Below are 12,975 nucleotides of genomic sequence, written 5' to 3' on the forward strand. Positions count from 1 at the left end.
ATCTGTGTGGATGTATAACAGAAAGTAAAAAGGGAGTCATTGCTAAAACATGTAAAATAAACCGCAGGATTTTGTATGGAGTACGGGTTTATTTGTTACTTGTTATACACACACACACACATCATGTCAAACAATTACACGGTAGTGAAAATACAACCTCAGATGGCTCAGGCCTGCGTGCATTGGAACTCAAAACAAATTACTTTGAAAGGAATGTCCTAATAAATTGAAAAACGACATTTATGGAACAATTGATTAAAGTTTATAAAATGTATTCAATAAATACATTTTATATAATATGTGTTTATATTTATTGTGCCTCGCGTTGTTTATATATATATATATATATATATATATATATATATATATATATATATATATATATATATATTATTTTTTTAAGTAGCCATTCAAAATACCATAGTACAGTTATTACAATAGGGCAGCAGTGTGGAGTAGTGGTTAGGGCTCTGGACTCTTGACCGGAGGGTTGTGGGTTCAATCCCCAGTGGGGGACACTGCTGCTGTACCCTTGAGCAAGGTATTTTACCTAGATTGCTCCAGTAAAAAAACCCAACTGTATAAATGGGTAATTGTATGTAAAAATAATGCGATATCTGTATAATGTGAAATAATGTATAATGTGATATCTTGTAACAATTGCAAGTCGCCCTGGATAAGGGCGTCTGCTAAGAAATAAATAATAATAATAATAATAACTTGTGCCAGGGGTCAAGCACATGGAAGTAAAAAAAAAAAATCGTCCTGTACATATTCATATGATTTTTATATCAGTCAATTAACCTTAAAATTATTCTTAATAGTTTTTCAGCGCATGTAGTTTTACATATGTGTAGAGTTTATATAACAAGAACATTCATTTTTTTTAAAGAAATTAATATAGGAGAGGTATATAAGAACTTGCATGTATAGATATACATTTTTGCTATACATGTACTTACAACAAATGTCCAGCAGGGGTCGTGTCTTCACGTATTGCCACTGTAGGGGACTGCTGGAAAATCTTCTCTCAACAGTTATAGAAACGGAGAATGGAGCAATGGGTTCTGAACCCATCTTTCATGCATAGGTGCACTTCCCCTGATGATAGGTTTGGCAAACCAACATATGAAAAACCAGTTGAGTTTATGCATGTGGCTGTATCTGTGGAGAAACAAGATGCTGCAGTTGCAAGTGCTGCTGACCCCTTTCTCCTTTTGAGAGCACAATATTCAAAGCTGCAGTATATTTCATAAGGGAAAATAATCATACATGGATTACACAGCTCTGCAGAATCCAGTGTTTCAGCATTTCCAATGATTAATGTCTGGAAATAGAAGCGCAAGGTGAAATACTTCAAACAGCGCACTCTGAATAATTGCAAAATAAAACTGTGTGTGTGTGTGTGTGTGAAATGATTATGTTAAAATGCTAGCACACATTATCTGATGGAACCGCAATCACTTCTCCCTGAAGAGCATACTCCAGTGGAAATGTCAGCCAGGAGGTCAAGTTTACAGATTCTGTCCTTGTTTAAAGGGATTGCAGCTGACAAAACAATTCCGTACATACTTACCCATCTTGCACTTCCATTCACTACCTAGGTCTCAAATGTGCAGTTTTGAAAGAAACACGTTATTGCACACATGTATTTTCATTTTAAAACCTGACGACTGGTACAATTCTGCACGTTTGTGACCTACTTAATAAAGAGTGGACATGATAAGCAAGTTTCACTGTCTTTTATTTTTCAGAAGGAACTTTTAAAATGCTGCAATGAGCTGAATTGAGAGAGCTGGAAAAAAATACAATGCTGTTGCTGCTCCTGTCCAATCAGCTTATTGTGTGAGATTTACAACACCATTTAAATAACATGTGAATGCACCTGAGTCACTAGCTTTATTTAAATTACTGTATTTTAAACCTGCAGCTGGCAATTACTGCATACGTGCACCTGACATCTACTACAAATAGATCACACTGTTCATCTACAGGATGTGCTCCCAAAGTTACTATGCAAACAACACCTGGCCTTTTGTCTTTCCATCTTCAGTCTTGGAATTCCCTTTTCCCTGGTTGATATAGTACAGTAGGTGTATCTCCGACGATAGGGATATAGTGGATACACCATGGACACTTATGGAGAACTATAGTTATTCCATGAATAAGGATGGCTGGAGGTGGGTTGCTTATCCTCCTCATAAGTGAAATAACCACAGCCCTCTATGAACGTTTCTGTTTGTAAAACAAGTACAATGTATGGAAAATAAAGTATGTTTAAACCGAAATTAAACAACTGAATTCTAAGAATTACGTTCCTTAGATAAAGTTCTGCTGATGTGGCGTAACGAGTAACAGTGCAATTTGTGGTAAAAGAGGTCCAAACATTCACTCCGCCATGTTGGATACTCTCACTATTCAGTATATAACATGTGTAATTGTATATATGGCTCATTTCTGGTTTGTAGTTGATTATGCTTTCACCCATATTGGAACAAACTTTGTGTAACAGGCAGTTCTGTGATGCATTGCCGACACAGATTCTGTCCTGCACCTGTCGGTGAGATGAGGTTAAAAGCTCTAAAACCACAAATGTAGAAGAGCCAATCTTGTTGTTGTTGTGTGTGGTTTGAATCCTCTTCACATTGTTAGAGTTTGAGTTGTTGATCTTTGGTGGAGGCAGAGAGGGAGTGCTGCATTGGCCTTTGCTTGCCTGTGGGTTAGGCAGGAAAATTAGCTAGGGATAGTTCACCTCTGTGCATCAGCAGCCTCTGCTGGTTAGGTGCCCTAAGAGGCTAAGTGGAGACTAGCCATTCTGGGCCTTGGTAGACAGCTACAAAATACTTTCTCAGTATAACTACAAATATGACAAGAGTCATAGAGAATATAAATAAAGAGCATAATACATACTCTGGGTGTACTGATCCTAATGTTCGAATTTAAGCTGCTGCTGGTTTTGCAAGAAATTGAATGAACTGGCTTATGGATGTCCATTGCATGATTCTTGAGACATATATAGCTCATTGAGCTCAACAATATGGCTTTCTTGATTTAGAGGTGAATTATCTAATGGGGTTAAAAAGACTGCAAGGACAAACTGTTGGTAGAAGGTACAGTTAAAATGCAACAAAACTACTATCTCAGTTCTCTTCATTAATGTATTCCACCTGATGACCCCTGCGACGTGCCCCACCTAGCCCATTTCAGACGGATTCTGACACACCGTTGTGTGTGCTGATGCATCAGGGAGGCTGCTTTGGAATGGATAGTGCCTCTTTGGTTATTAACACACTGCACAACTCCTTTATAACGGTGCTTGTCTCTTTAATTCCACTTTCACATATAGTCGTGTATCAATCTGCCAAACATAAGCTCCCCCAGCACCCCAACCTGTGGTGCTCTAAATCTAGCTAGACTTGAGTCTGCATTAAAAGACTAACACGTAATCGCATTAGGTGGCAAAGCGTATAAAGGATCGTAATCCAACTTTAAGCTTGCTTTTTATGTAGTGGCTTCTGGGTTAGGGGTCATAATCGTACCAGAGCCGTATGACGAGATATAGATTTTTTTTCTTCACTATAACCAATACAATTGGTTTGAATCCCTTTATAACATGTCTGTATCCACAATCTATCTTCAAATTGAGGGGGTGGACTGTTTGAGCTTTCAATTGGATACAATAGCAGCTGGACCAAAAGCTCACCTGCCAAAACCCTGTCAATTGGATAGCAGTGACTGACTTAATGAGTCTGTAAGGTGTTTAAATTAGGGATATTCCTTCAGGAAAGTTAGGTTGCTCTAGTCATCCAGTTTGAGTTCCTAATTTAACTGCAGGGACTGCTTTTGTCTCTTGTTAGTATCAGGATATTTGAGCCAGGTAAGTAATACTAAGAGAAACAACTACCATCTGTCCTGTACTGGTACAACTTCCATCTGCCCTCTACAGCATAGGTGCAGCAAGAGTGAATTTAATGTAAGTTGTTACAATTGAGCTCAACCCCTTCCGGCATTACTAAACCTCATGTAACACTGCCAACCAGAAACAATGGAACAAATAGCAATCGTTGTTGTAAATTATGACCACAGATATAAATAATTATAATGCCAACAGCTTTGGTCATCCAAATGAGATGCACAGCATTATGAAACAAAAGTGAGCAAAAAAGTGCACAGTTATGTTTCAAAGAGTTACTGCATTCAGAAAATTTTCGATTTTACAAAAACATTTACCAATAAAAGACTGACAGACAGACAGCACACTTCCACACACCCCGGAGTACAATACTCTCAAAAACTTAAATAATGTTTTTAGCAAGTTTCCTCAAAATTGGATAAGACGTTTTGAATATAATGTAAGCGAGTGGGATTGCACTTTCCTGATTGCCTGGTAAATGCATTTCCAGGAGGCGGTTATCCTCTGTCCTATAGCCTAGTGAAATAAACAGCAGGGGGTTGTAATAAAAATATCAACAACTAAAAACATTATTAGTTATCTTAGTTCCTTCATTTAAGCAACTTTTTTTCTTTCCAATTTGAAGTCAATTTGAAGATATTCTACAGTCGGACAGCTTGACAAATAAACACATATCTGTGTTTCTTTGTCTTGTTTTTTATTCCATTTATTAATAACATGTAAATATTATTAGATATGATTTATACAGTACAGACTAAAACACATTAAAGAGACACACTTGTGCTATTAGAAATATATTACTGCTGCGGTAGGCTATTTAGATTTGCCGCAATTTAAAAGATTTACTGTCAACTTGCAATACTTTGCCAAAAGTAACACTAAACCCTAGTATGTTTTCATTTAAAACACAGTTTATTCTCATAAATATACTGCATTTTATATAGGCCTGCACTATTTAAAAACAGGAATATATATATATATATATATATATATATATATATATATATATATATATATATATATAAATGTACATACACCTCTTTTCGTTAATGACCACATTCAATGTAATATTTCCATATCAATACATGACTTTATTCATTCGTTCACAATGTAGGAGGCATATTAAGTCCTGCCAGTAATTGCTTAACGACAGACACAGTCAGTGCAATTCTGAAGCTAAAGAGAGCTGTGGCTTACGCGTGTTGTTGTCGTCGTTAGGTTTAATAATCACAAACAGTAGGCCTATCCTACCGAATTTCATAGTTTCGCTTTTGGGTGCTGTACAAAAGCAGCAAGCAGAAGGTTTAATAAGTAATACTGTTCCTAGGATTGTGGCTCTGCTATCCTTATGTTGGCTTTTGAAAAGTAGCAAATAACAACAACCAATAACTGGAATGAATACAAATAATTTGGGGGGGGGGGGGGGGGGGGGATTTGTGCAGTATTATATAATTGTACACAGTTACCATAGTTTTTGTTATTTTAAGCCATCAAGGACAGCGGCCAAAATACGATGTTGATCCTAACTAATTAGGTTCCTTTAAAGCAGGACCCTTTTTCTATCACGTCCCTGTGGAATTGTACACTCTCCGAGTCTCTGCAGCACTCCCTGCAATTGGACTTGAACCGGACCAACACTGCTGGTCCAAATGTCATCCACTCGTTCGTATTTTATATTCATTAATATGTCATTCTCGAGTGTGGGTCATATGCTCCTGATACTGATCGAAACAGATGGACGTTTTAAATGGCATTTCCATGCCTGTTACTAAGAAGAAACGCACACTGAAACAGTGCATCGCCGTGTATCCAATACTGATAACATTAGAAAACACCTATGGGATTTATATAAATATTGAAAGGAGTACTGTAGTTTATAAACCGTACACTGCAAACATAAACTTGAAGGTTAAATCGGATATTTATGAGAATAAGAATATTCGGCAGAGAGAAACGTCATCTAATTATAGTAGATAAGCCTACGGTATTTTTTATTCAAAATTAACCCTCAAGCCTGTTGCGCAGTAAGGTTATATATATAAAAAAATGCATAGCAGATATTTTCTTCAATCAGGTCTCATGAACAGTTAGCAACAATAATATTATTTCTAATATGTATGTTTCCTGTAAGTCGCCTTGGATAAAGGCGTCTGTCAAATAATATAAATAATAATAAATAATTAGAAAACACTTGAGCAGTTTCAACCGTGTTATCAATTGTCTTCAATATATTTCACTTATGTATTGCACAATTTTATTGATTATCCATCGTGTATCCGTTTGCTAACCATTTGTTATACTAAAAAGGGAACACAACTGTTCAGACAGATTGGCATTGCATCTGCTTACAATTTCACTTAGGCTACAGTTATCTGGTCATATCTCACAAATAAGAGCATCAGTCATCCACCCCAAAATATATCAAATAGAATGGATTGTGGAGCTCTATGAGTAACAACTGGAATCAAGTCGGAGGTGAAAGCACTGGACACATTTTAAACAGGACCGAGGTTCACGAGTGCTTCATTAAAAAAAATCAAGAGAGTTTTATAACTAATACAGCTAAAATAACTGCAATAAACAAAAAAGCACAGAATATCACCCCAGCCAAAACTCTGGTCGGGTCACAAGCCGATTTGGTTTCGTCGTTGACAGAAATCATACCGACAGAGGAAGCACCCACACTTATGGTCGACTTCAACTCTGCACCGGGGTCTTGTTTAGCCTCCACTGTCCAGTTTGCGACGTTTACCTTCATTTCCATTTCCATCATCAGTTCTCCGACCTGGTTAATCTCGTTTTCCAACTCTTTTAAATCGGCCACATCGATATTACTATCCGCCTCGTACTTCATATTTTGGGCACTCATAGCTCGGGCCGCCACAGCAGAGGTCCCGCCGCTCATCCCAGACTGGATCAGGTACCTTTTGGGAACATTTAACGGGAACTCCTGGCCAATTTCCAAAGTTTTTTTCATATCGACCTCTAGAAATTCCACGCATGTGGAAAAGATGACCCATAGCCTCTCGTACTCGGCTCTGTCTTCTTTGCTAGTCGTTTTATCTCGCAATAAGGTAGTCAGCTTGTTTCTGTTGGCTACTGCGAGTTCCTGAGCCTTTTTTCTTGTTTTCTTCAGTTCTTCTCTTAAATGTTGTGAATCGGAGGTTCCTCCGACTGTGACGACCAGGTGCCTATAACAGGCGGTCACTTTGTTCAGTGCATCCAGCAAAGTCTTGCACTCCTCCTTTCCCATGGCTGTGCTGTTTTATTGTATCGTTGTTTTTCCTGACAGGTGTGTCATACAATCAGGATTGACGAACGGGATTTGAAGATGATTACTATAGAGTTTTTTTTTTTTTTTTTTTTTTTTAACGCTGGTCAAACACCTTACATGAATCCAACCGTCTCAACGCTGCAAGTTCCATGACCATGTCATCCATATTTTCGAGTCTGTGAAAAGGCTGTGCATGCTCAAATGGCTCCCCCAACGTCAACATCAAGTTCAAGGCAGTATGTATCCCAGCTCTTTGAAAATCAGTTCAGGTTTAATACCTGATGCATGGGATTCATTGCTGGAAGTAACAGCATAGCGACACAGTCCCAAAGGTTGGGATTTGCAGGGGTTTAAATATTAGCTGTGGTACATGCCCGGATAAGTAAATTACATGTGATCTGACCAATACTAAATAGCCAATACTGGTGTTTTTTGAGAACCCACAATGCATTTCAAATCTGATTTCATAAAAGAAACATTTTCAGCAAAGAATAAAATCCCACGTCTGGTACAAAACTGCGTTACTGAGATGCGAATGAGCACGAGTCATTTAAAAATCCTTACAAATGATATATTACACTGTATACATAGCAATCCACAACACAACACAAAAGCTCTAATTTCAGCACCACCATCTGGGAGCTGTCCAACCCAAGAAACCGCAGCTCTGGGTTTAAATAGCGCCGAACACCTGGGTTAGTCACATGGGTAAAGAACAGGAAGGAACCATTCGATGCAAACAGGGAGTTTGCTTTGATGGCATTAGATCCAGCCTAAGCTTCAACACGATTGGCTAACTGGAGACCTTTCCGCGCCAGTTTGGAGGTGTTTGGTTAGATCTGTCATTCACTCAAAACATAATCCCCGCCCTTCGCCAAACTAGGCTAGGCAGACCGGTAGTGCTGACTGTGAGATCGATTGGGTGTATGTATACAAACTGGTCGAGTTTTGCTAAGAAGTTGGAATTGGCGATGTTTTCCTGAGGTTCTTAAACTGGTAGGTATGAATTTGTTACATTATAAACATCGGAGGGAAACTCTGACTGAAGGTCAGTATTATTTTTCAATTGCAGTAAACTGTCACCTTAATTAATCAGACGGAGAGATGAACTGTATGGCGCTGTAACTAACTGCCAGGATGGTAAACAACAGTAATCCATACGTTGCTGTCTGTGTAGACCTACAGATTTTTCAATATTCATATTTCTGTTTATGCATGTCTGTTTTGGGAGTCAATATTCATGTTTTTCTCTTCGAATTGAAAAAAAAAGTCTCAATAAGAAATAAGTTAGAATACCCAGCAATTTCACTACCGTAAAATTAAGTTGCATTTTTTTTTATCTGCCAACGTCGCTGTTGTAGTCTAAATATTAATAATAGTTTAACTTTTTGATTGAAACGTTGGACTAAACAAACAGTGCGGTTGCAACATTCTCCTTGTATTGCTGTAGGAAGTACAATGTCTAGTACAGTTCTGTGTCGGGGCACCTCCATCTCGCACCAAGTTTGAGAAGTGTCACGATTCTGTAGCTGAGAAGCAGCTCTAGCCATGTGACTGTGTCCTTCGAAACTGTTCAGATGACCGAGACACAAGCGTGTTACACAAATACATTTATGTTTTGCGAACTTGTCCCATTTCATTATATGAAAAGGAACCAGCTTCTCAATCTTCATAATAAACGGCCCTGGGCTACAAGAAAGGGTCGCTTTCATGTGCCCACAGTTTTTTTTTGTTTCCTTTAAAAATAATAATAATAATATATATATATATATATATATATATATATATATATATTCAGAATATTTTATTATCGGCAAGTGGCACCGCTAGAACCGGCTATAATAATTTGAATATTGTTATTCATATAATGTAATTGGAACGCTCCACAACTATATCGTGTTAACTAGAGGCATGGCTGTGTGTTAAAATTCAGCATGAACCAACTCTGAGTCATGATACTGAACACACAGTGCCCCCATGGGCTTATGGACCCTAGCTAATATGATTATGTACACAACTTTAGAAAACTAAATCTGATTACAACCAACCAACTCATTTTGAAGGGTGACCTACAATATGTAAACAGGAGTCTTACAGTTCAGCAACTACTTTCTATAGTGTAGTTGTAATATCTAAAAAGCACTATTTACTAATGCTGTCTTGTGTCAAGATTTGGACATTTGGAGATTAGGCTGCACAGGGCCCTGATTTACTGTCTTACCATCATTTTTGCCGTTGGTGGCTTGAGTTGCAATACAGAACCATTACAGAAATGATTGTGGTGAACAAAATGTACCTCTGTGAACACGTGATTCATTCTGCTTGGTTTCTAACCCTATTATTATAACCCTTCACCTGCTTCTGTGTTTAGTTTCACTATTTGATGGTATCATTGTCATTTTGTAATAGGCCTATGCTGAAGTACATAAACTTTACAAAAATAATTCCTTTTATTTTGCACTCTATTGTTGTATGCAATTTACATTGATACTAGTATGGAACCAATATGCCCCACTCTGCTAAGTAACAGGTTTTTTTAAATAAATTAAAAGTTTAAAAAAAAATGACAGCGTATTTGCTATAATCTCTGGGATTCATACAGTGGAATTGTACAGTGTTCTAATGCCCTTCCTGATTGTTCTCCATCGGCCTATACTTTTAGTAGGTCAGTGTAAAGGCATTTCTCTAAATTGTTATCTGTAACCCTTCCATGTAATATGTGATACTTTGACAAACACAAAACATGCATGCCAAATGCATTTCAGGCAATGTTTGGCACTGTAATTTTCAATATTTGTGCACATGGTAGAAAGCCAGGACTCCCAGGCAGCCAATCTGAGATTTTCAAAGTTCGTAGCTAACCATGCCACTCTCCAGAAAATGAAAGCTGACTTTGCATTGGGAGTCCCTGTGCTATTTGTTTTTACCACAAAAATGCACCTCCGCTGTAATACAGGTTGTGAACTCTGAAGCCTATAAAGTCACTGTAGCTTTTAGGCGTTCATCACAGCAGCGTCCGGAAGACCAGGAGCAGACAGACAGAAACTGCAGTGTTAATCAAAATATTAGTGGATTGAAAAACGAAACTAATAAAGGTTGTTGTTGTATTTTTTAGTTTGAAAGGTTTGGGAGTAAAGCTATTTCCTATACAGTACAGTCCTCCAAAGTGTATGCTCTATCATAAGGAAATTGCATGGTTTTGGTCCACATCAGTTCACAATGGATATCTGGTGGAAGGCTGGCATTATACCAGGTTTAACTAAGTAGGACTGTATTCAAATTAGTTGTAGTCAGATTTGAACTGAAAGTGGCATTGGGGTGTGTGCATTTGCTCCCAGGCCTATTGAAATGATTTACCCTTGTAAATCTCAACCTCATTTGAAAACAATGTTATTTCATATCTATTGACTTTTATATAGACCAAACCTACATTGTGATTTGCAATCTGTCTCATAGCATTAAGATACTAATACAGCTCATTTAAAAATCAATATTTTCATCGTTCAGAGTTTGAAAAGATTAATGTACTCCAGTTATGTAATCATTATACAGTCTACTTCACAACAGAGATCGCATTATGTGAACGATTAAAATGTCTGATTGGGGTTTTTGTTATTAGGAGAAAGAAGAACTAGGTCTCTAACATTGGATTTGCAGACCTGATTTTTAGATAAGATGTGTAGCCTACAGTACCAGTATCCCTTTTTGGAAATCATGCTGCATATTTCCACAATGAAGGCTGAAGTCTGTTTTCAAATCCTATTACAACCATTATGCATATCACTACTCAAATAAGGAAAACATGTTCACAACTTTGGTTCATTAATATATGAACTGTATACTGCATTTAGCAATACTGTAAAATCATTTAAAATAGTTCAGGTAAGCTGTAGCAGGGACAGTGTATCGTCACTGGCTTCTTGGGTGCATGCGTACATCTGCAGGAGAGAGCCAGACGCTACACCTGAGACACACTGCCACCCCAGTTTGTTTACAGGGAATCATGGCAGAGGGTTGGATGCTGGCGGTTCCTTGAGTGGCTGGTGGGCGTGTCCCAGCGGAGTGTCTCACTATAAAAGGGAGCAGCTTACACACCTCAGGACTGTTAGGCCAGGACAAGACCATCTGAATTAGGGAAGACCACAAGCCTCATTGTGAGTAACAGGGCACAAAGCAGGGATTACTTGAATCCCGCATGAAGTCTAGTTAGAGTGTGTAGGCTGGTCCTCTCTAGTCTAGCGAGAGCAGCGCCAGCCGTATTCACGGCACCTTTTATTTTTAGTTGTGTTTTAGTTTTTTCAATGTTTTAATTACCATTGCTGGCATTGCCACATGGGTTTGCTTTTATCAAAAGCATTTTTACATTTGGTTGTCAGTAAAATAGCTGACCCATTGCAGTCCTGTTTTATTTTAAATTTCCGTTCAGGAATAAATGATTGATGTATCAACTACGTTTGGTAAAAATGTAAGGTATGATTTTTAACATATTCAATAACGATAACACGTTGTATATGCACAGAAGAAATGATTTATACAGTATAGCAAAAGTATTCTGATGGGGTTTATTTTACTACTTAGAGATTTTTACTTTTTCTGTTCTTAGGAGAGAATTGCGCTTTTGATTCCAGCTAATTCAAAATCAAAGAATAATGAAATATTTAAATTGTGAAATAATTAGAACATGAAAACCCATGTTTTATCCCCTTGCACATTTTCACTATCCATTTACCATAGTTTACTTTTTTCCTACCATATCAATAATACAAATGTATTTCATCCCCTACAGGATAGCAATTGTACTGCATCTGTTAAAAGAGGGCTCCCCTTTGTACTATGAACACTGCTGTACGTATACGCCAGGCCATTTAACTAATAAGAGCTGTACTTGACAACCATTAATGTAATCAAAGGCACTGATCATCCTCTCCAGGTCAATAACATGCTGGTGAGGAATTCTTGCATTGTGGATGGTCTAGTTATAGATAGAGATCTGCAGTTACCATAGCTTACAACAGCCATCACCTTGTACAAGCCCTGTCCTCATCATGGTGAAAAAACAAAGAGACATTGATGGCATTTAGATAAATGCTGGGCCAAAATTGCTTAAATGGCAATTACTTAGTGTCACAAAGACGGCCGGAGTGGGTGGCGTCAGACCAGAAGCAGGAAATAAACAGACAGAGATGTGTGGTTTGGTGAAGCTGAGCGAATGCTTTCGCTCAGCATTTAATAAACAGAACAGAAAATAAAAGGTTTTAAACACAAAACAGGACACGGCACTTGCGCCAAAATAAATAGACAAACAAAACGTACTAAACACTTAACAAACGGTGCACGGAGAGACAAACACGGTGAGTACAAACACTTCTAGATTATTATTTTACTTCACTTTTACGTTCTCCTTCTCTCTCACCCGTTCTCCACTCTCGAACACCCAACCCCGAGTGTTCTCCCGTGACCACACATTACATTTTACCAGCACGTGAAGTGATTTGTGCCCTCCTCGTGCCTAAATACAAATCTACACAGACCCGTTTATATCCCATGTACCAATGACTATACACCAACATTAACACACGCACGCAACATACAACACATAACACACAATTGCACACAGGGGCGGGGCACATTGCCACACTTAGACATAGTGAACCACTGTATCTCCAATTAAAGAAAGCAAAGCGCTGTGTTAACTCCTCGGTTTCTGGCACATGCTGTTTGACATTCAACACTGGGGCTCGAGGAGAGAAAATCCATAGGGTTGAGATCCCAGAGAGACTGCAAAGAC

At 38.1% G+C, this 12,975-nt stretch overlaps 2 protein-coding genes across 6 annotated transcripts in view; one reads left to right on the forward strand and one right to left on the reverse strand.

Moving 5' to 3' along the window:
- Positions 1–4,951: 4,951 nt before the first annotated feature.
- LOC117425565 (regulator of G-protein signaling 9-binding protein-like) lies at positions 4,952–7,837 on the reverse strand. Its single transcript, XM_034042563.3, has one exon. The coding sequence runs from the start codon at positions 7,164–7,166 to the stop codon at positions 6,450–6,452; it is 717 nt and encodes a 238-aa protein (XP_033898454.1). The 5' UTR covers positions 7,167–7,837; the 3' UTR covers positions 4,952–6,449.
- Positions 7,838–7,997: 160 nt separating this feature from the next.
- Positions 7,998–12,975, forward strand: part of LOC117425611 (ankyrin repeat domain-containing protein 27) — a 51,816-nt gene continuing 46,838 nt past the window's right edge. Inside the window, exon 1 of one of the 5 annotated variants that reach the window (XM_034042684.3) lies at positions 7,998–8,183. The gene's annotated coding sequence lies outside the window, so the exon portion shown is untranslated. The remainder of the gene's footprint in view (positions 8,184–12,975) is intronic. The other 4 variants (XM_034042682.3, XM_034042681.3, XM_058993633.1 and 1 more) reach the window with 4 other exon arrangements.

The sequence above is a fragment of the Acipenser ruthenus genome, chromosome 20, assembly GCF_902713425.1.
Source record: "Acipenser ruthenus chromosome 20, fAciRut3.2 maternal haplotype, whole genome shotgun sequence".
Classification (NCBI taxonomy): domain Eukaryota; kingdom Metazoa; phylum Chordata; class Actinopteri; order Acipenseriformes; family Acipenseridae; genus Acipenser; species Acipenser ruthenus.

What these genes read in the sequence shown, in the direction of transcription:
- LOC117425565 (XM_034042563.3), bottom strand. Translation starts at nt 7,166, where the DNA reads ATGGGAAAGGAGGAGTGCAAGACTTTGCTGGATGCACTGAACAAAGTG.